General features: G+C 39.1%; 1 protein-coding gene across 1 annotated transcript in view; it reads left to right on the plus strand.

Moving 5' to 3' along the window:
- Positions 1–24,923, plus strand: part of LOC117407280 (radixin-like) — a 95,321-nt gene that overhangs the window by 42,826 nt on the left and 27,572 nt on the right. The window contains exons 4-7 of the mRNA XM_034012099.3: positions 6,887–6,982; positions 13,372–13,646; positions 24,192–24,275; positions 24,548–24,694. Of these exons, the coding sequence (XP_033867990.3) occupies positions 6,887–6,982; positions 13,372–13,646; positions 24,192–24,275; positions 24,548–24,694 (602 nt within the window). The remainder of the gene's footprint in view (positions 1–6,886; positions 6,983–13,371; positions 13,647–24,191; positions 24,276–24,547; positions 24,695–24,923) is intronic.

Here is a 24,923-nt window from a genome sequence, read left to right on the forward strand (position 1 = left end):
AGGGAGAAAAAATTTAAAATATCCTATGTGTTCATCCCTAGTAATTTAAAAACAACCCCACTAAAAAAAATCCCTGATTTGACTTAATATGATAATGAAATAATATGAATGTAAACTGCTCATTATTTAATCAGCATTTGCTGTAATATCTTTTTCCCAATAAGGAGAACAGGAAGGAAATATATTTCTACTATCTATCAAGAAATCTTGTTTAGCATTTGAAGGAAACAAAGTAGAACTGCATTGTGACAGTTAGAATAGTCTTGGCAATACCCTAGTTTTGCTATAAAGTTTCGACCCTGTATAAAGTCGCTGTATCAGACTTAATGTACACTTGTTACAGTATATGAAATCTTACTCGGTTTCAGTGAATCATATTTACTTCTCGCATCAGCGATGGGGCAGTATTGTGTAATCAGTGCGTTTTTTAATAAGCAAATGATCAAACCAAATTGTACATTTTCTGTGCTCCTTGTGGTCTGACTCCCTATAGATACCTTAGCGTTATAAATAATGCAGTTTTTGTAGGAATTGGCTCATTTCCACCACAGTTACATTTATTGAATTCTCCTCTTGCTTCCACGTAAATGTAAATGTTTTCTCAGTGACTGACATTTAAAGAACTCTAGGTCAGACCTCTGTTCCAGTATCTGCTTGTAGTTTGCAGTATTTTTGTGATGTTTTCTACATAGAATACAATGTAAGAAGTAAATACTAGTAACTAGTCAAGGTCTACACAAATGTACATAACGAAAGCTTACCTTTGGAACGCCTACTGTAGTTACTAGTGCTAGTAGTGGATCTTACGGAATACTGGACTGGATAATAATGGCACGGGAGTTTAATTACGAAAACGCAAGTGTAAACAAACAAGTACAAAAGATTAGCCTGTCGTCAGACATGTCATGTTAATATAAAATGCATTAATTTATGCACAGTTTTTCAAACAAACTCTTTTTTTATTCAAAGCTGTAGTGGTTAAACGGAACACTGTTATATGAGGAGGAGGTTAAATGTCAGCAAAACTTGCAAAGAAAATGTACAAAATGAAATTTACTGGTTGCATAAGTGTTCAGCCCCTTAAGTCAGTACTTGGTAGAAGCACCTTTTGCAGCAATTACTGCTATGAGTCTTTTTGGATAGGTCTCTACTAGCTTTGCACAGTAGGATGGTGACATTTTTGCCCATTTTTCACGGGAAAATTGCTCCAGTCCTGATAAGTGTGTTGGGGATCGTGTTTGGACTGCAATCTTCAAGTCTCGCCATAAATTTAATTGGATTCAAGTCAGGACTTTGACTGGGCCACTCAAGAACATTAATTCTCTTCTTGTTCAACCACTCATGTGGCTTTGGCTTTGTGCTTTGGGTCATTGACCTGCTGAAATGTGAATTTCCTCCCCACTTTCAGAGTCTTGGCTGACTCAAACAGGTTTTCCTCAAGGATTTGCCTGTACTTTGCACCATCCATTCTCCCCTCTATCCTGCTTCCCAGTCCCTGCTGAAGAGAAGCATCCCCATAACATGATGCTGCCACCACCATGCTTGACAGTTGGGATGGTGTTGACTGGGTGATGTGCAGTGTTGGGCTTGCGCCAGACGTGACGCTTGGAATTTAGACTGAAAAGTTCAATTTTTGTCTCATCTGACCACAACACCTTTTTCCACATGTCTGCAATATCATCTACATGCTTTTTCGCAAACTCCATAAGTGCTTTAAGATGAGTTTTTTGAGTAATGGCTTCTTTCTTGACACCCGTCCTTACAGGCCAGGTTTGTGTAGGGACCAGCTTATTGTTTATGTGTGAACACTGACTCCCATCTCATATACAGAACTTTGCAGATCTCTCAAAGGTCATTGTTGGCTTCAGAGTGACATCCCGAACCAGTTTCCTGCTTGCCCGGCTGCTCAGTTTGGGAGGGCGACCTGATCTGCGTAGTGTGTGGGTGGTATGATGCATCTTCCACTCCTTAATGATGGACTTCACTGTGCTGAGAGGGATAATCAGCGCCTTTTGAAATTTTCTTGTACCCTTCTCCTGCTCAGTGCCTCTCTACCACTTTATCCCTGACTTGTTTCGAAAGCTGCTTGGTCTTCATGGTTGCTTTGTTGGATCACTATGTGAGTTGCAGCTTGAAAGTCTTTGTATACCTGAGGGAAATTATCTACAAGTTAAACCACTTTGAGTAAACACAGGCTGAAACCATTTCACTAATTTTGTGACCTTTCAAATAAATCATTTGCTCCTGAGCTGATTTAGGGCTGCAGTAGCAAAGGGGTTGAATACTTATGCAACTGAGATTAATCTGTTTTTCTCTGTAAATCTTACTTATTTATATTCTATATGGATTTTTTAAAAAACTTTATCAATGTGGAGTAGTTTGTGTAGATTCTGCATGTAAAGTCTAATCTGAAAGCGTCGTGGAGTATGCTCAGCTGCCAACAAAATGTGAAAACTGCAGGGGGTGAATACTTCTGCAAACCACTGTAATTCATGTCTCTAAAATATGTAAGAGAAGTTTTAATAATAATTCTCTGGATTGAGTATAACATGTTTGTTTCTATAATTATTTAGCCACAAAAATATAATTCAATTGTACAGGTTGCAGCCTGTCTCGCTGTGAACACCATTCAATGCGTTAATGATCACCTACAGACCCCATGTGTGGAGACTATTCAAATGCGTCTGATGTGTCTTGATTACGCCTAGTGAATGCATTGATTACAGTCAAATCGGGTGCACAGCTGACCAGATGTGGCTGGGGACAGTGATTTCCAAGCTAAAGATAATCACAACAATCAAATAAGTGGTTTGGGAAGAAGCCCCTAGGTTTGCTAAGAACTGGTTACAACTTTGTAACCAGTGTGGTCTGTTTCTTACTTTTGACGCATCTAATGTCAAAGTCAGCTTTTTTTAGTTCTGGTTCTGTTTGTCTGTCGAAACTTGCATTTGTGTACTCTCTTCTCCTGAAATACAGTGCCTTGCGAAAGTATTCGGCCCCCTTGAACTTTGCGACCTTTTGCCACATTTCAGGCTTCAAACATAAAGATATGAAACTGTAATTTTTTGTGAAGAATCAACAACAAGTGGGACACAATCATGAAGTGGAACGAAATTTATTGGATATTTCAAACTTTAACAAATAAAAAACTGAAAAATCGGGGTGCAAAATTATTCAGCCCCCTTAAGTTAATACTTTGTAGCGCCACCTTTTGCTGCGATTACAGCTGTAAGTCACTTGGGGTATGTCTCTATCAGTTTTGCACATCGAGAGACTGAAATTTTTGCCCATTCCTCCTTGCAAAACAGCTCGAGCTCAGTGAGGTTGGATGGAGAGCATTTGTGAACAGCAGTTTTCAGTTCTTTCCACAGATTCTCGATTGGATTCAGGTCTGGACTTTGACTTGGCCATTCTAACACCTGGATATGTTTATTTGTGAACCATTCCATTGTAGATTTTGCTTTATGTTTTGGATCATTGTCTTGTTGGAAGACAAATCTCCGTCCCAGTCTCAGGTCTTTTGCAGACTCCATCAGGTTTTCTTCCAGAATGGTCCTGTATTTGGCTCCATCCATCTTCCCATCAATTTTAACCATCTTTCCTGTCCCTGCTGAAGAAAAGCAGGCCCAAACCATGATGCTGCCACCACCATGTTTGACAGTGGGGATGGTGTGTTCAGGGTGATGAGCTGTGTTGCTTTTACGCCAAACATAACGTTTTGCATTGTTGCCAAAAAGTTCGATTTTGGTTTCATCTGACCAGAGCACCTTCTTCCACATGTTTGGTGTGTCTCCCAGGTGGCTTGTGGCAAACTGTAAACGACACTTTTTATGGATGTCTTTAAGAAATGGCTTTCTTCTTGCCACTCTTCCATAAAGGCCAGATTTATGCAGTATACGACTGATTGTTGTCCTATGGACAGAGTCTCCCACCTCAGCTGTAGATCTCTGCAGTTCATCCAGAGTGATCATGGGCCTCTTGGCTGCATCTCTGATCAGTCTTCTCCTTGTATGAGCTGAAAGTTTAGAGGGACGGCCAGGTCTTGGTAGATTTGCAGTGGTCTGATACTCCTTCCATTTCAATATTATCGCTTGCACAGTGCTCCTTGGGATGTTTAAAGCTTGGGAAATCTTTTTGTATCCAAATCCGGCTTTAAACTTCTCCACAACAGTATCTCGGACCTGCCTGGTGTGTTCCTTGTTCTTCATGATGCTCTCTGCGCTTTAAACGGACCTCTGAGACTATCACAGTGCAGGTGCATTTATACGGAGACTTGATTACACACAGGTGGATTCTATTTATCATCATTAGTCATTTAGGTCAACATTGGATCATTCAGAGATCCTCACTGAACTTCTGGAGAGAGTTTGCTGCACTGAAAGTAAAGGGGCTGAATAATTTTGCACGCCCAATTTTTCAGTTTTTTATTTGTTAAAAAAGTTTGAAATATCCAATAAATTTCGTTCCACTTCATGATTGTGTCCCACTTGTTGTTGATTCTTCACAAAAAATTACAGTTTCATATCTTTATGTTTGAAGCCTGAAATGTGGCAAAAGGTCGCAAAGTTCAAGGGGGCCGAATACTTTCGCAAGGCACTGTATAGCTCTGATCCAGACGGTGTGTACTTTCTAGAGAGCTGCTTCACGCTGTCAGAAAATCAGTTTGTGCACCATAATTATTTTTTTATTTTTTTTACAGTTCTTAGTTTACTATGTACGTAACCTAGAGTAAGTCTGCCAAACAAAAAAGAAATAAAATGAATCACTACTAGTTGTAGCCTATGTGTGTTGCTGAGTAAACACAACGGATTAGTTCCACAAATACCACTCGTTCGAGCCTCACTTTGTTGTTGTAAAAAACAATGAGTGATTCCAAATGTATAGAAAAAAAAACAAGTAAGAAATGCAATGGACTATTTTTTTTTTTTAAAGATTAAATTCGATTGATACTGATGGCTAAACAATGCTAATGGTTCAAACTGTTATGTTATCTCCAGGATTCTAAATATATATATATATATATATATATATATATATATATATATATATATATATTGTCAAACTATATTTAATTTAATGCTTGTAACGTGTCAGAACGTAGGTCAAGTGAGAGTGCTGTTTTTTTCAGCTTTGACAGCTCTTAATGTCATTTAACTGCTGCTCTATTGATTTAAAGAAAGATTGAACAATAACCCTTGTCATCAACTGTTATCATTGCATTGGTACTGTATGTATTGTACTAGCATCAAAATGTTTGATTCTTTTACAATTCATACAGCTTGAATAAATAATTGTTAGATGGTATTTGAACTAGTCACAATTTTAGTATTTACATTTGGTATACTTAAGATGTGAAAATGGGTCTGTGAAAATGGGTTTTAAATTTTCTAAAGATTGGTCTTAAATTTGCTCAGCTGAAAGCTGCTGGAACCATGTATCAACAAGTGAATCACTTTGTCAAAAACATACTGTACTTGTGTGATAGTGTACTGTGTACGAGTCAAACACCCTCTTCATAACTAAAACTCAGTATGATCATTAGAGCAGTTAATAGAAAGTTAAACCACATTAGTCTGAAGAGCCTCAGAGGAGCCTGTGGAAGAGTGCAACAGTAAATCAATGTGCCACAGACCCAATGCAGTGAAACATGATCCGTAACCTCATCCTGCTGAAAGATGAGGCTGTTTAATGTATGTGGTTAAACGAACAAGCGTGCACTGTATTCTTAAAATTTTATGTGTGTTTTTATTTGAATATTGTTTGTACAGGGTATAAACACATTTGCTAACTTACAGTAAAACCCTTTTAAATAGGGAATTTCTATGAAGCAGAATTATTCTTCAACTAGTTATCTAAATGTCATTAAAGCCATATTATTAAAACCCAATAGAGCATCTTCAAGATAATTCTTTTTATAAAAAAAGGTTTAAATATTGGCACAGAGGATCTTTCTTTGATATGGACAAGTAGTTATTGTGTTGCAATTTGAGAAAAGTGGTAGACTAAAAGTGTTTCTTACTCTACCTTGTATTTCAATGAGTGTGAACTCTACCAAACCATGTTTCCTTCTCCAGTCTAATAAATAGGGAAGACAATGGGGGAGCTAATTTATTGTTTTCAAATCCTAAAAATCGTGGGCTTCCGAGTTGTGCTTTGTGTGGAGTGCAGGATGCGCCCAATAGCCTGGAGATCGCAGGTTCGAATCCAGGCTATGTCATTGCCGACCGTGACCGGGGGTTCCTAGGGCGTGGCGCACAATTGGCTGAGCACCGCCCGGATAGGGAGGGATTAGATCGGCAGGGCAATCCACGGTTCACTGCACACCAGCAACCCCTGTGGCTGACAGTGCACCTGCAGGTCTGCAGTGGAGCCATTCAGATCCGTCTTGACCTCCGGCACTATATGTCTGGTGGCTTTGCTGTGGATCCGCAGTGTGAAAAATTACGGATTGGCCTCGGTAGGAGTGTGATCATACCAAATTAAAATACAGCAGAAACAGCATGGTAAGGAAAAGCATGGTGAGACATCCTCATGTAGAAAGAATAACACGGCATGCAGTTTCTTTAAGGGACTTCTTCCATATTCTTTATATGGGCATGGCAGTTGACTCTCGATACAACCCTAGACATCTATATGCAGAGACAGTAGATTCATTGGGAAACATCACATTCCGATCCATCTAATATTGATCTAGAGTTCAGAAACAAGTGTTATTTGTATTGAGGAATACACTTTTACTATTTCTTCCACCTCCTTCTCATTTTGATTGTTTTTGTAATCAAAGTTGGTGATTTACAGGTAAATGACTTCATTTTTTTATCCAAAGTGATATCAATATTCAGTAAATTTAAAATTTGCTGAAATTTCAATGGTCCTCTATCAACAGGTGGTAAAGACAGTTGGACTTCGTGAAGTCTGGTTCTTTGGGCTACAGTATGTGGACAGCAAAGGTTACACAACATGGTTGAAACTGAACAAAAAGGTAGGTTTCCCCCCTTGGCAATCCAAAGAGATGATCTTGATCACAAAAATGGCAAAAAAAATAAAAATTTATTAATTGAATACATTGTTATAGTAACTCACTGTTACATAAATATCAAGGAATTATAATTTTTTTAAAACATGATTTACGTAACAGTGTACTGGTCAATTAAACCCTATATGTTAATTTACACTTATGCGTTCTCTGAATTAATATTGAAAACAAAACCTCTGTTTAAAATAGTGTTATACATATTCACAGTCGCCATCTGGAGCGTTCTGTTTATTATGGATGTTTGCTTTTTACTGCATTCAGTAACTCCATCCACAGTCATTCTGAATGTTTTCATTTCAAATGATGTAGCATTGAACTTGTGTTTTTGTCGTACGGCAATTTTGTTTGGCATAATTATTTACATACCACGGTTTTCTAGTCTGGTTCCTCAAAATAATTCCAAACGTGGCTTTGCCTCGTTCTTTTGTTTAAAGATGACATTTTATAAAAAATTATATAAGAAACGTCAGAAAAAACGCTTGTCATTAACTTTCTTACCCGTATGGACTGGATACCATACCACGCCCACTACAGCATGTACGCAGAGTGCACCAATGAAGCGCCAGATCGAGAATTAAACCCGCCCTAGTGTAAATCTTTCTGTTGCATCAATTAGAAAAACTACTTGGAGGAAATTGCCAAACCCCTTCCTTTTTATAATGTCCGGCTAGCATATTATTTAACATTTAACCACTTCTTTAAAGTTTTTATATATTTTTTAAATGTTTAAAATTCCCATCCCTAAAACATTTACTTCCAGTGTCTGAATCAGTCTTAAATGACACATTTTTCGTTTGCAATAATAGCAAGCAAGTTATACCAATATTAAATAAAAATAAACAAGAAATACAGTAGTCTCCACGAGAAGGAACACCTTCTAAGAGAACATTTCAGCTTAGGGAACAACCTGGTGGTGAAACAGAATTTTCCCAATTCTCGTATTCATAATTACTGTTAGAGCTGCTGCTGCATTTTTACCATATATAGGGGTGCTTTGTTAATTTTGTTTGTTAATGTTAGTTTGTGAGTGAGTTTATTAACACGCTTGCCTATTGCTTTTCTCATACTTATTCTGTTCATTTCATATGTTGATGCACATGTGTAATGACATAACTAATAAATATGTTTGTTATTGATTCATATCGTGATTGACCTTGGCATATTGTGTCCGGTGGTCAACTCTGTCTGAACACTTCACCTAAGAGAACACTTTGCTTCCTTCCCGAGGGGTGTTCTATTAGCCAGAGACTGCTGTACTGCAAATAAATTGTAGCAAAATGTAAGTAAATAGTTGCCTTGGATAAAGGCATCTGCTAAATAAACAAATAATACTACTATATATACACCTTTAGATCGCCGATGGTTTGCTCCTGTATCTTCCATTCTTCTCAATGCACTCACAGGTGAATGGGATGTTTGCGTGAAATGTGATTGGATTAAAATCTCACCAGACAAACTCACAACCCCACCCCCGTCTGCAAATCAAACATTCCACAGCACCAACACCACCAACAACGAAAACTGACAGACCACGCAGACTGAAACCCCATAGAATAGACAGCAAACCTTGACGCAGCACGTTGAACTGAAGTGGTTAAGGGTCATTCAGTGTTATTTTCATTAAAAATGTTTTTAATATTTAGTACATATTTGTATTTGCAAAGCTACAGTAATTCCAAGAAAAAAGCCTGGATCCTGAGCTACAGCAATTTGCTTTGAACCAGAACTGTGACCCCTGACCGCTAGTCCAGTAAAGATGCAATTTGAAGTTTTAAAAAAAAATGGTAAAAACATTTTGTTAATTTGAACAGTGCTCAAGGTTTGTCACGGAATGACTATTGTATGGTGCATATTTTTCCTATATCCATAAAATAATAGACAAGCGCCTTTAGTGTTTCTAAACAATCTTCATTTTCTTTTCTACGGTATTTAATGAGGCTTTTTATTTCATAAGTGTTTAGAAGCTAACGATGCCATGGTATACAGGTTCCATGGTATACATTTCCACGGTTTTGATACCATGACAACCTTTTCCATAACACGGTTGTCGAGTTGTCGAGTTTGCATGTTTTGTCCCACTGGCTCCTAAATGATGCTTTCTGCTTTGCAGCTTGATTTAAAAATAATAATAATGAAAGTTTATCATCTTTTTCATCACTCTACTAAATGTAATAGACAGTTTATTTTAATTTAGTATGAACAGAATTCATCTTTCAATGTCTCCCTACAGAGACAAGCTACGACAGTGGGATAGCCTGTATATTATTGGATCAAATTGTTTACATATTCCAGCCCAGTGCTAAAAAATAAAAAATTTGATGAAGATGGCAGATTTTGAAAAAAATCATTTAATCTGGGTTTATTTTGGTTAGAAAAAAAAGAAAAGGGTAGTTGAAGCCGGCAAAGTGGTGTGCAGACTGTGTAGGGAACGAGTCACAGCTCGAGGATGGAATTCATCTAACCTCCGCACCCACTGACGACAGACGCGTTTTTCAACTCCAGTTTTCTGATACAAAGCCCATCTCGTCAATGTTACAATTAATTTGATTATCCGTCACAGCCACCGTTATTTTTATTATTTTTTCTCACATGCGCAGTCTGTCAGTATGTCAGGCCCACAGGTTTGTGAAATCCATTCACCAAAAGAATTCTGTCGTTTGTGGTGCTCACTTTCTGGAGGGCGACTTACTTGAATATAGCATTAGATTGAGAAGCAAGGAACAAGTCCTGCCATGTGTTTAATACGCAACTAAACGTCTGCGTGCTTATTGGCGTTCCGGTTTTTGAATCTTTCACAAAAAATTGAAATTGTTAAATGTTTGAAGTCAGGTGAAAGTGTTACAAAGCTAGCTACCGAATTCAAGATTGGAACATCTACAGTCAGCGATCTGAAGAGCGATGGATAAAATGTGTTAGTTTGCGAGCAAGATGGAGACACTAGAGTTAGGAAGTCATAGAAAACGAAGTGCTGGTGTTTCGGGCAAATGCTGAAGGCTAAAGCATTAGAACTGAACACTAAATTGAAGGGTGATACAAATTTTAAAGCGAGTCAAGGATGGCTCCAAAAATTTAAACATCACCATGGCAGCCGTCAATTGGCAGTTGAAGGGGAAAAAATGTCAGCAAATGCAGAGGCTGTAGCAAAATTTCAGGATGAGTTCAATCAAATGATTGAGAGTGAACATTACTGCCATGAGCAAGTTTACAACGCAGACGAATCTGGACTGTATTGGAAAGCGTTACCTTCAAAAGCCCTTGCTTCCTGAAAGGAATCGAGTGCCCCCGGATTTAAGACTGACAGTTCTAGCCTGTGGTAATGCGAGTGGAACTGCCAAACTCCCATGATGTTGATGTTGATGTTGTTGGTGATGGTGATGGTGATGTTGTTGGTGATGAATCCAAAAAAACCCTGTGCTTTTAAAAATCTAAATCTCGATGCGCTTCCTGTGAAGTATTATGCGCAACAAAATGCATGGATGGTTGCTATCATTTTTAAAACTTTTTTTTTTTTTGGGAACATTTTGTACTGCAAGTGAGGGCTGAGTTGACACAGAAGGGGCAGTGAAGGCAGTACTACTGGTAGACAATGCACCTGCACACCCAGATTTGTCCACTTTGCAAACTGACGATGGTACAATAAAATGTATGTTTCTACCACCTAACACAACTTCATTAATCCAGCCCATGGACCAAGGCATCCTGGAAACATGGAAGTGCCTTTATCGAAAGGAGCTGCTGTGAACATGAAACAGTGGTGCAGTTCTGGAAAATGTAACTGTAAAAGATGCTGTCTATATGCTTGCTGACACATGGGATGGGGTTAAATGTAAAAACCTGCAGCGCAGCTGGCGTACACTTTGGCCTCTTGAGGACGTTGAGTTTCCGAGTGAGAACATTGGAGATGCGGGCACCTCTGTCACCTCTGAACAGGAAGGTGGTGTGGACAGGGATAAGGACTCTGAAATGGAAAATGAGAATGTCCCGAGTCATTCAGAGGCCGAGGTTTTTGCTCTCAAAACACATGGTGTGGTTGGAGCAACAAGAAGAGAATGACTCAACTCTGCTGTTGCTTTTAAAAAGAATGCGTCACCTGGCAGTCTCAAAATGCTTCAAAAAACTGAAACAAAGTAAAATTGGAGGTTATTTTACAGACAATTAATTGCAATACAGGAATACGCAGGGGCGGGGGGGGGGGGATGGGGGGTTCTGTACTGTAAAATACATTTGCCCACTTGAAGTTTAACGGCAAACAATATTGTTTTTTTAATTGAAATGGGTTTGTTTTTATACTGAAAATTAAGTATTTACCCGAAGATGCTGATGAAATTGTTTTCTGAAGAAATTATTTTTTGACACCTAGAATCTTATTTCATTAACGTTCAATAATGCAATCTGAAAGACTTAAAACAAATGCATTATACTAGACTTGCATTTATAAACACTCACACAGGCTTCTATTGTATGTTACAGTAAATAGCTCTTGTATTAAAAGAGCTGGTCCCAATTAGTTTGGAAAACTGAGGTTTTACTGTACTACTGTTGAAAATATAGTACATCTAAATGGAAGCCTACTTATTTTAAAACACAGTCCTTTCGGCTATGTATTTTTGACATTTGTTTATTTTCTGTGTTCTCTGAAAAGACACAAGGGTTGAAATGGGCCAAAATGAAAATCAGATATGTGTTACACTCTTTTAACCGTCACTGAAGTCAAAATTGTATAGGGTCGGATATGTGAGTGCTGACTGTAGTTATGATCAGAAAAGGACTAACTAAATTCAGGATAGTGGGGTTTTAAAACTGTCCTAACCGCACATTAGCTTCATGTTTATAAGAAACTGGAATCAGTATTTCACGGATGCTACTACTGCACTACAGTCCCAATATCTTAATTGGTTTTCCTATGGTACTGTCCAAATGAACCAGGAATGCAAAATATCCCCCTTTTATCATTGTTTTATTTGTCAATTTGGAACTTTCCTTTCTCAAAAATCTTTTGGTTTTGCACCTGGTAACATTTACAGCTTAACTACAATACCACCAGTGTTGAACTATTAAGGAAAACTTTGTGCTGTATTCTGTCAGGTGATGCAACAAGATGTCAGAAGAGAGAATCCCCTGCAGTTCAGGTTCTGGGGAAAATGCTTCCCTGATGTGTTTCCACCCCATGCAGCGATACATGCTTCCACAGTGATAGATGACCGAGAGCTATAGCAGGAGCAGATTCCCACACTACCAGAATAATACATATGCCCACTTTTCCCTCTGTTCAGGAAGTGTTTTGTTGGCAGTGATATTCTAGAGTCCACAAATGAGCAACAGTTTGTTCTGGTAGTTGATTGAGAAGGTCTCCCTCTGAGACCTTTAATTGACCTTCTTGTGCTTTGGCCCTCAAAGATTTAAACTGGGGTTGAAACAAGGCCCCCTTTTATAAGATTTTAGCTCTTGGAATCAGGGGAGAAATCGTGTAATTCCTGAAATGTCTGACTAGCCCCCTAATGATTTTCTGGCAGCCTCTGATAATATTTCTTCAATCGTTTGAAAATGTGTGAAAATCATTAAAACTATGGTAATAATTACTAAAACCAAAGTTCTAACTAACTTTCAAACTACATGTACTGGTATTGACTTTTATAAAATAAGCTATTTATATTTTCACCTGTAAGGCCACTATGCTTGTTTTGGTAAAAGCAACACTCCCACTCTTTCCGCACCACCTATTTCAAAAAACATTTTGATATGCAGTAGAGGCTATTTGTAATGTTAGCCGAACAACTCTGGTAAAATGTACCAGTGCCTTTAAGCTTGACATCTGACTGGTTGGTAAAGTTCACACTCTTTAACACAATGGGCTACATTTTCTCAGCTATTTATTAAAAAATATGTTCTTAAAGAAAGTACACTATTACAATGCTAAAAAGAATAAGAAACAACAGAAGACTACTCACATTCACCCAAATTAAAAGTCTTGGTTTCTTTTTTATTGGGTGTGTTTCTGCTTTGAGAAAATGTTGTACTTTTGATAATTTAGCTATGAGAATTCAGCCCATTGCCTTCAAAATCACTGCACAGATGTATTCTATGATTCTCTCTTTTCGCATTTGTTTTACCATCTAGTGGCATTATTTCAGCACTTCATTTCTCATTAAATAACAGAAGAAGCCTACTTGGTACAGAATCACTGCAGTATGTGCAAGGTCCAAAGAAAGGCTCTTGACACAGGCAAGACTGTAATTCAAAAGTCAGATAGATTTGTTTGTCTCAAAAAAGAGAATGTTACACAGATGAATTTCCATTACACAAGGTCTTTTTATTAATGTGTTGTATTCTGTCAGGTAACACAACAAGATGTCAGAAAAGAGAATCCCCTGCAGTTCAAGTTCCGAGCAAAATTCTTCCCTGAGGATGTGTCAGAGGAACTGATCCAGGAGATCACACAGAGGCTGTTCTTCCTGCAGGTGAAGGAGGCCATCCTGAACGATGAAAACTACTGCCCGCCTGAGACCGCCGTCCTGCTGGCTTCTTATGCCGTGCAGGCTAAGTACGGCGATTTCAACAAAGAGGTCCACAAGCAAGGCTATCTAACCAACGACAGGCTCCTTCCTCAGCGGTAAGAGCTCTGTATCTGACCATGGATGTACTGGAGACCTCATTTAAATTACAGTTAGCTATATAGATTTATAAAACGGCTTGGACAAATAACAGCCTTTGATTGGTTAAACAGCATCACATGACTGTGCTGGAAAAATTGTGTAGACGCACGGCTAGCATACTAATGAGACGCTTAACACTGTATAAATCAATACGCACCCCCCCCCCCCTTTTTTTTTAATGCTGAAGCTTGACAAGTGTTGTCAGTCTTAAACCTGTTATTTGTTTATTAAATGTAAGGACCCTAATTAGTTATGCAATGCTTGTAACAGCAACATTCTACAGTAAACGTATTCTGTTTGAAATTGTTGCCAAATTTATTCCCTTGTTTTTAGTTAATGTAAAAACATGTTTTTAGCCCTGCAGGTCAGTGCCAATCTTGCTGAGTGATACCAACAAGTCCTGGAAAGATTATAAATGGTGTTTTTGACCTGAACACATCGGATCCCAAAACATAATTAAATCCTGTATCTGGGTATCCATTGGGGCATCTTGTAGATTGTTCGCTGCAGACAAACACCTGCTATCTTGCAAACTATTACTGTGAGACTGGTATGATGTAAACGAAATATTGAATTCACAACAAATAAAGCTGCAGTTTTATCTGCAAGTCTGAGAAAATAACGGCAAACAAGACAGAACATTACTTAAATATATATATTTATATTTTTATTTCATAAATTTAGTAGTTGCCAATTATTTTTTTATTATTTTCTCCCAATTTAGGATATCCAATTATTATTTAAGCTTGGCTCACCGCTACCACCCCTGCACTGACTCGGGAGCGGCGAAGACGAACACACGCAGTCCTCAGGAGCCCCATATTTTTATTAAATATTATATATTTTTCTGTTTTCGTTCAGAAATCCAGTTCGCATGCACGCTGTCTCTCTGTACTAGAGTCAGCTTTTCACGCTAGAGAGACACTGCCAGTGTTAATGGCTTTTTAGCTACACTGTGCCTTTTTGACTGGAAAATATTCAGAGCGCTTCTATGCCGTTGCTGTGTTTGGGGCTGCAGTGACAACAAAGACTACTAGATGTTTCTAGTTAGCTGGCAACTGCAGCCCCTGTCTGTTTTACAGTGCATGCTTGCAGTTTGCCACTGGCTTTTTCAGGTTTTTACCTGAACGCCACTTGTCCTGGTACCAGTGACTTGCTTTGCCGGTACCAGAGCCTGTACAAGTGACCCGTTGGTACCAGAGCCTGTATCAGTGACCTGTCGGTACCAGAGCCTGTACCACTCACTCGCTCAGCCGGTACCAGAGCCTGTACCAGTGACCCGTTGGTACCGGAGCCTGTACCAGTGACCTGTCGGTACCAGAGCCTGTACCAGTCACTCGCTCTGCCTGTACCAGAGCCTGTACCAGTGACCTGTCTGTACCAGAGCCTGTACCAGTGACTCGCTGTGCCGGTACCAGAGCCTGTACCAGTGACCTGTCGGTACCAGAGCCTGTACCAGTGACTCGCTGTGCCGGTACCAGAGCCTGTACCAGTGACCTGTTGATACTAGAATCTCTACCAGAGCCTGTACCAGTGACCTGTATGTACCAGATCCTGTTCCAGCGACCTGGTCGGTACCAGTGCCTGTACCAACGACCTGGTCGGTACCAGAGCCTGTAACAGTCACCTGGTTGGTACCAGAGCCAGTACCAGTCACCTTCTCTGTACAGAAGTGGGTACCAGTCACCTTTATTGGTACCAAGGTTAGTACCAGTCACCTGCCTCATGCCAGAATCGGTACCAGTGACCCGATTCAGTCCGGTTTGACACCAAGACTATTACCAGCGCTCAGTTTTTTGTATACACTGTACAAAACAGCTTTCAGCTTACTCTCTGTTCTTGTGTTGAAATGTTTTTTCAACCTTACACTGTGCCTGGGTTTCACCCTTGTGCTGGCTGCAAGAGAAACATTCCAGCAGAGGATAAGCACGACAGGTGCATCCACTGCCTAGGAAGGGAGCATGCAGAGGGGGCAGTTAAAGACCGCAGTTGTTGTGCGTCGTGTGTTCATTTTTCTGAGAGGACACTGGAAAGCTGGCAGACCTGTTGTTCCAGGGACCGATCTGCATCTCTGACACTGGCGCTGCATGACTTGCCCCTTTCGTCTCCTGCAGTGCGGTCAAGAGTTACACCGGGAGCTAGGAAATGAACCGCTAGGAGGAAGAGCAGGGGGAAGATTCAGCAGTCCTTTAAATCCTCCTCTTCATCATCTGGCTCGGGGAGCTCCACCTCTCCTCCTCCAATGAAGAGGAACAAGAGCCGTTGGAACAGGCAGTCTGATACTGACTGGGTTGCAGAGCAAATGGAGAAGCTTTTTGAAGCTGTGAACCAGCAGCAGTCCCTTTTGACAGAGCTGCTGTCATGCGTCACGGTCACCTGTGTGATTACCACCATCAGGGCCGGTTACTCTCTGCAGTTTCGATTCGCCCCCCTCCCTTTCAGGGCATGATCGCAACAACAGTCATGCAACCTCAAGACACTGTATTAGTGTCTCAGGAGGTGACGGCCCTATTGCAGAAACAGGCAATCTCAAATGTTCACCCTCTCAGCGAGAGAGAATGATTTTACTCCAGGTATTTCCTGGTGCCAAAATGGGATGGCAGCCTCAGCCTCAGCCTCGATCCTCGACCTCAGACAGCTCAATCTGTATTTGAGAGTCCAAAGTTTCAATGCTGACAACGGGCAGCTGTTGCAGTGAGTAAGGTCAGGCGACTGGTTCACTACAGGATCAGCATCGCAGTGAGGCAGTTGAAAAGCCGGTTAAAGCCCTCTCAAAGGGCTGTCTATCTCGGCATAAGCCTCAATTCCGACAACATGATCGTCAATCTGTCGGACGACAGAATCCAGAGGCTAGCTGTCAGCTTGGAAACGTTTCAGCCCAACGCAGCGGTCAGGGTACTGACCTTCCGGAGGTTTCTGTGCCTGATGTTCGCAGCATCCCAGAACCTCCCCTTAGGGCTCTTACGTATGTGTCCTTTCCAAGCTTGGTTCAAACACAGGGTATGGCACCCTGTCTTAGAACGCCACCACTTACTCAGTGTCCTGTCACTGAATGGAGGCTCTCTTGTGGTGGAAACATCCAGCTCATCTGTGCTTGTGCACAGCTCTGGGCTGTGTTACGAGGAGAAAGAGGTGGTGACTACAGATACTTACAATCTAGGTTGAGACACTGTTTGGAACGGCTTGGGGGGGTTCAGGGAGTGTGGGAACCCCCATGGGAGGGTCTCCACGTAAATGTTTTGTCGCTGCGGGCAGTTCATCTGGCCCTGCAGTATTTTTTCCCCGAGAGATACAAAAAAACTGGTGCTGCATAAATTCATGACAAAAACAAACAGAAAAATGTGTTGTTTTTTTGGGGATTTTTTTTAGCAATAGAACCCTCATAGAGGGCTTTACCATCTGGCGAGGCCCTTCTCATTCTGTTAATTGCCATCGCCTTCGGTTAGGGACATTTAACGACACGTGGTGGGCCTTACCAGACAGTAAAGTGCTTATTCAGGTTCTCTTGCTTAATGGGACCACCTCAAGGCTGTTGATTACCGGGATGCAATTCCTACAGCGTGGGTAGAGATTGATGTGAGCTGAATGATTAACCCTTTGCGGTCCATTTTTTCTGCGCGTCTCAGGCGCGTCGGGTCCAATTTATTTTCACACGCGCAGTTTATTTTAGACGCGCTGTTTAAAAGTTTTTTTTTCACAGTAAAACAGGTTTGAAAGGCACTGCATATCAACAGGACACTCAGTACTGCATCTCCAGCCACACCCCACCCCTTGTTCGCTGTATTTTTCACATACCTCTTCATAGTCGTGCATACTGATAAATCATCTCCTGATCACTCGTTTTATCGCCAAACTCCTCAATAATGCGATCCAAGTCATTATTTTATTACTGTAACATCTCAAAAAGTGATATTCTTTGAGCGCTGGATGCAGAAGCAGCTATCTTGTTTGTTTATGGCCGTGTTATCTCTGTGATGCCGGGACTATGTGTATTGCTCAGATACACCCCCTTTTTTTTCAGCTCCTATCGGTCTCACTCTGCCATTGAATGGTTTTCTCAGCTTTTTCCGGAGAAAAAACGACTAGAGGCCTGTGCTTTACGTCTTTTTGATGATGTCGGACAGGTTCCGACATCGGACCGGAAAGGGAACATTGTAATGTCGGACCTAGTCCAACATAGGAGCGCAAAGGGTTAAATGCCTTTGTCATAAATATATGATATTAAAAACAATGACAATTTTTGGGGCTCCCGAGTGGCGCATCCAGTAAAGGCACTCCACTTGGAGTGCAGGATGCGCCCCATGGCCTGGAGGTCGCCAGTTCGAGTCCAGGCTATTTCACTGCCGACCATGGACATGACTTCCCAGGGGGCAGCGTACAATTGGCCGAGCACCGCCCAGGTGGGGAAGGCTTAGGTTGGTCAGGGTGTCCTCGGCTCACCGCACACTAGTGCCCCCTTAGACTGGCCAGGCGCCTGCAGGCTTGCCTGTAAGCTGCCCAGAGCTGTGTGGTCCTCCGATGCTGTAGCTCTGAGGTCTCTGCATAGCACACGTTTCGGAGGACGTTTGTGTCTGTCTTCGTCTCTCCCGAGTCAGCGTGGGGTGGCAGCGGTGAGCCGGGTTGAAATAAAAAAATGTAAAAAAAAAATAACAAAAAAAAAGAATTGGGCTTTCCAAATTGGGGAGAAAAGAAGACAGTTATTGCAAATATTTCTTTCGACAAAAAATATTAGTCAGACTACTTATACGATAACTATGGGTGTTAATTGTTTATAGTTTAAACATTATTGAAGTGTCAAACGTTTTTAATTTTGCTTAATCGTTTAAACTTTGTCAATGTGCAGGTCAAATATTAAGAATAAGAGGGTGTCTGCAAATAATGGCTACTCAGAATTTTCTTTTGTCCAGCGTGCTTTTGGTTACGTGACTAGCAATGTCCTTCGGGAGCTTGAAATAAGCGAAGCCCTGTCTGAGCATATTGCGATTAAAAGGGAGACGAAAAAGTAAAATGTAGACTGTGCTCTGCAGAGCATAGTTACAGGGGCAGTACTGGAACAATGTTAAAGCACATGAAAATAAAGTATCCTGTACATACAGTGTCTCCTTTTACTACTGGTGTTGGATCTAGCCCGGAGGATGTGGGGCCCAGACAAACAACAATACAAGTGTATACAAGTGTATGCTCCTACAAGGAAATGCATAAACTCGGGCTGAAAACATAATAACACGGTTGATTATTGAGATAATCGCAACTGAGATGGTGTCTTTTATTGAGCTAGATTACAGAATGTCATGTTCATTTTTTTGTTGTTGTTTTCTAGTTTGCACTCTGCCGAGGGAGATGCCAGTTTAGTTTGTAACTGCTATTCTGGGACTGAGACTCAATGATTTAATACAGGGTTTTTTTTTTGTTTGTTTGTTTTTTTTAAAGAGAAGATTGCTTCCATTTTGTTTATTTTTTGATCTTTTTTTCCTACTGCTGCCAGTCAGACAAGCACAACCTATTGCTTTTAGTAAATAACATTGATCCTGCAAATGTCTTGAATTAATGTGATACTGTACTTAGAATAAAGTCACTTTGGTGTAAACATAACTAGTTACTGTCTCTTTTACATACAGTATGTATGATAGATTCGCGATTTGGATTTTAGCACTGTTTGAATAGTTAGACTACATAACATTTCTGTAAGAATGCAATTAATGCTTGCCCTCTAATCAAAACAGACCATTATCGTACCGCCGATGCTATTGTATATATGTTTTTGTATATATTTATATATAGGGCTTAATTTAGTAATGTATTTTATTTAATGTAGTTATTTTTTCTGTCAAACAACTTAATGGGCTTTTAAATAGGCCAAGTCTTAATTTTTCATGTAGAACGTACAAATGAGACGGCAACATGTTGATCAGTGACTAATCTTTATTAAAGCTATAATGAAAAATAAAATGTTTTGCTGGAGACATTATTACAATCGTTATGAGTAACTGTATTTACATTAATAAAGATGAGTCGCTTCGGCATTTAAATGAAAAAGTAAGACTTACGATTTAAAGTCCATTTAGTAGTTTCACAGAAAAAAAAAAGTAAATCAATTTTACTATTGATGTGTTTCTCAGTTGTGATTGAGATACACAAATAGCTTACAGGGATCAATTGCATTTAAGGAGAGTAGAGGTAAAACACAGACAATCAGAATACCCATTTATAGACACATGCGGTAAATAATAGAAAGCTATTTATTTTAAAATAAATAACAGCACTATCTCAAAATGTTTTTATTTTTTATTTTAACATTTAAACTATATATTTTTTAAACGTTTAATAAATTAAACAAAATCTAGTGCCCCTAACAATAACCACGTTCAACTGATCAGATCTGCCTGTACACCGGGAGCGTTCTCTCAAGGCAGGGCTGGAGGTACTCTTCAGGAATTGCTCACTTGTATGAAGGATATCTTGCATGTGTATACCTCTGTACCCGATGTGTGTGTTCTAAATGATTTGGCTGTCTAACCCAGCCCAATCTGTATTTCTTATAATTAGATCTAATACAGCTATTGCTATGCTCTCATTGTGATGCATCTCTCATTGGTATCCTCTGTCCCTGGTATCTTACCTTAACAGGTTTCCTCAACGTTAGTGGATTGGCTGTGTTCCAAAATACATGAACGTTTAACCCTGTGCTCTGTGCCAAAAAATACATGAACGTTTAGCCCTGTGCTCTGTGCCAAAAAATACATGAAAGTTTAACCCTGTGTTCTGTTCCAAAGTGCATGAACGTTTGACCCTTCGTTCTGTTCCAAAGTATATGAACGCTTGACTCATTTATATCTCAGCATACCATACATTTTATTTTCCACTCTTGACTGTATAGCTATGCTCTTCTCCCTACACTGATTAAGGCCACCGTCTGATGGGAAGCTGCTTGTATTTCTCAGGAATGTCAGTTTTCAACATTTATTCCTTGATTGGATGCTGTAGTTGTGTAGTAGGGAGGACACATTAAGCACGTACTGTACAAATCTGTCCCCTGGTGGCAAAATTTGGTAATTTCTTTTATCGGCACATCTTGTCTCCCAAGTGCTGATAATCATGATCCTTAATTTTCACCTTCAACATTTACCAGCTGTGACACTGCAAAGTTGCCAAAGGACTTTATGGCCACCAGGTATACAGTATATGTTACACAGTCAGGATTCGGTCAATCACCAACAGAAATAACCATTTCGCGATCTGAGCATTTAAAAATTATCAAAGAACAAAATGAAAGGTTATTTCAGTCTTTGAGCAAATTGTTTTGCTCAAATTGTGAAATGGAAAATACCAAACAAGCAAAGAACGAAACATAATAGGAGAGACAGCTGCTTCTGTATTTTGAGTAAAGTGATATAATCCGATTGTGAAATGCAAAACACCAAACAAGCAAAGGACAAAAAAGAAAAAGTTTATTCGGTCTGCTGGAGGATCTCGAGTGCCTTTTTAAAGTCTGAATGAATTTAAATTGTCCGATAGTTCATTCCTAACTTTGGACGAAGTACCCAAAGAAAACATTCTGGGGCTATGCAAGTGCAACAAGTTTTGTTAAACAAAGAAGTGCTTCTGTGTGTGTAAGGGCATTCGGTGCAATTCTAAATGCCACAGCATCAAGCCTTGCAAAAACAAATACAAAATACAGTGACTTGTATTTATTTCTAAATCTAAATAGTTTTTTTTTTTTTTTTTTAAATGCTCTCTCATTATGGTTTCTTTATATCTGATTTGATTGAACTGCTTTAATTTGTACCTGACTTATTATCTAAACAAAGTGTTTTAGAATGAAGCTCAGTAGCCCAATGGAGCTCTCAATATGGTTTCTTTTGAAAACTGTTAATTTACCAAAGTTGTCATCTAAAATAAAAACATTTAAGAAGGCGTTCTTGTTGTCAAAAAGCATTGGGGTCTGCAAAACCTGTTTTCTAAAAAGTGGTAGTTCACCTCTTCTAATAATTTGAGTATATTAAAAATTTTATAAGCATACTTTCGCTTAGACAAACGTGGATTGACATTTGACTGCAGTTTAAATACTGTGTATACAGTAGTCTTATAAAATGTAGTTGTAAGTGACTCTGCAGCTGATGCATAGTTCACACACCCTAGTCTCTGTAAGTCGCCTTGGATAAAGGAGTCTGCTAAATAAACAAATAATAAAAAATGGGTATAGTAGATACTCTATCCTGATTGGTCAAAACAGGTCACGTGGGGGTGTTGATATTACAGCAAATCACCATAAGTCAGCACTTTTCAAAAAGTGGCAAATCACTGGTAGATATCCATATGCCACTAGAATTTTGAACATAACAAACATTCAAGGGCAGCAGTGTGGAGTAGTGGTTAGGGCTCTGGACTCTTGACCGGAGGGTCATGGGTTCAATCCCCAGTGGGGACACTGCTGCTGTACCCTTGAGCAAGGTACTTTACCTCGATTGCTCCAGTAAAAACCCAACTGTATAAATGGGTAATTGTATGTAAAAATAATGTGATATCTTGTAAGTCGCCCTGGATAAGGGCGTCTGCTAAGAAATAAACTATAAATAAACTATTTTATCGCAATAAAAATAACTAACCAGATTTATGTAAATGTTGTCCTTTTAGGAAACTGAAGTGTAAGTGAGATTTTGAATGAGTCTGAATCAGACATCATTGACTAATTCAAGTAGTGAATAAAAGCAAAAGTAAGTATTCAAATCAATTCAAAACTCCCCATTCTGATCGCTCTGCCCCTTCTCCCTGAACTCTACCAGAAATACAGCGTTACCCTATCCCATTCTGAAAATGCATAGTTTAAAAAAAAATATCTTAACTTTCGGCATTTAAAAAAAAGTTTTGGGTGACTCTTAAGAGCCTTTTGTGGTTAAATGGATGTTTTATTGCCCTGGTCTACTGTATGTCTGTACTCGGTTGCATCTCCTGCTCCGCCTGCACAGCTGTGTGATGCAGAGTATTTATAAAAAGCATCATGACAATTCCATCCGTACCGTTCTCTCCACATAAATTTGTCCGGTACGATGGTATCATCTCTTCTGCTGTGCCCTGCATTTTTTAATTTTTTTTTATTGTTTAACACGGGCCCTGTAGTTCTCCACGTTGTCCAGCCATAAACCACTAATCTGGTATGGATACCTCCTGTCACTTAATATAAAACAAAGGATGAATTAAACTCCTGTCCTTAGATAAAACAAAGGATGTATATATAAAAAAAAAAAAACTGACTGTCACCTGATACTGTCGCAGATCTTGTGAAGAAGGGTCTGCGTGACTAAAGCCACTCATTTGTGGTGTGTCATGATGAAAATGGGCGTAATATTGTACTTTAAAATGCAATGAACAAACCAAGTATAACAAATCAAATGAAGAACTTTCAATGGCAATGTTCAATTCAACGCTTTATTTTTTTTTCATCTCATAAATATAATTTACAGATTTTATGTTCATTCAGTTGTTTTATTAAAGTTTATATTTCGCTTGATGCCTATTTAACACCCCGCATTAATTGCTATTCGCAGATTGAGCAGCATCTGTTTGGGAGCTGTGCATTTGCTCAAAGCACATTTCGCAATTTGATTATATTGTTTTACTTAGACTGAAGAAATTGTCTCCTCTTTTCTGTTTAGTTCTTTGCTTGTTTGATATTTTCCAATGCGCAATTTGAGCAAAATAATTTGCTCAAAGACTGAAATAACCTTTTGTTATGTTTTTTGATCATTTTTAAATGCTCAAATCGGGAAATGGTTATTTTTGTCGGTGATTGACCAAATCCTGACTCTGAGTGTAACATATATATCACCTTGGGGTCTTGAGTTTAAACGGCTCTTTTAAAGGGCTCTATTCATAAACGCTAACAAGTTATTTAAAGTATGCTTTTTCAAAGTCTGTTTTTAAAAATAAAAAGTGTGATATTCCTGAAACTGTTCTATAGTATTGGTGGTTTCATGAACACCAGTAAAGAACGGTTTCATACATATCAAACTTTATTTTAGACATTCAACCAGACTTGAAACATTCTTTAACAACAACCCATGAGTTAATGTTTTGTGAATAGAGGTTCTAAACAATTAGACAGTCACTAACCGTTTAAACTAAACTCAGATATATACGCCCCTAAATTCATTCAGCATTTTATTCATGCAATGTGTTTGTACTTTTAGTATATTATGTAATTTTTTTTAAATGGGAGTGCCCTGTTTTAGCAGCTTAGTTCAATTACACAGTTTGAATGTTACACTAAAAGTATATACAGCATAGTTTAGTTACTGCTGTTAGTGTTAGTGTGCACATGGATGCCCCTAAAATGAAGGGTGTAAAAAAAAAAGCCAGGTTTATGCTTCTCTGCATTTGAAGTGACTTTTGGAAAATGTTAGGAATATGTGGCTTCATTCAGGTAGTGTGGTGGATTTAATATTGTTTGGCTTATTGTTTGTTTTTTCTTATGTGTAGAGATAACATCTGGTTGTATTTTTTAGGGTTTTGGAACAGCATAAACTAACCAAAGAACAGTGGGAAGAAAGAATACAGACCTGGCATGAGGAACACAGAGGAGTTCTAAGGTAAGTTGCTTCTTCTGGGCATTACAAATATTAAATCATTTTTTAAAAGTTATGATACCAAATTGTGTTTTGTTAGTTGGTATCCACCTTCTATCAATATTATGCTCAAGTAACATCTAGACTTGTGAGTACTGTGTGAATATTGCCTCACATATAAAGATGTGTTCTTTAAAGATAGTCGAAACGCTTGTCAAAACTTGAATTACTACTAACTTTCAGTAAAGCTGAATGTCATTGCTTGTTGAGAGCATCTGACTTTTTTTATGACACAGAGAAGATTCGATGATGGAGTATCTGAAGATTGCACAGGATCTGGAAATGTACGGTGTGAACTACTTTGAAATTAAGAACAAAAAGGGAACGGAACTTTGGCTGGGTGTTGACGCGCTGGGGCTTAACATTTACGAACACGAGGACAAGTGAGTTTAAATACAGATTGGATTGTTTTACAACCAATTCAATAGATCCCACTTTTTCATCACCACTAAATTTGCAAGCCAACAAATTAAAAAAAAGATCCTTAAATAAAAATTCAATTAAATTACAATCTATATTCAGAGTTGCTGCTCTTGGAACCCGAAGAATAATAATTATGATTATAGGGTATTCATATGCATACTTCCACTTTACAACCAATACAATGTTTTC

The sequence above is a fragment of the Acipenser ruthenus genome, chromosome 8 (assembly GCF_902713425.1).
Source record: "Acipenser ruthenus chromosome 8, fAciRut3.2 maternal haplotype, whole genome shotgun sequence".
Lineage (NCBI taxonomy): Eukaryota > Metazoa > Chordata > Actinopteri > Acipenseriformes > Acipenseridae > Acipenser > Acipenser ruthenus.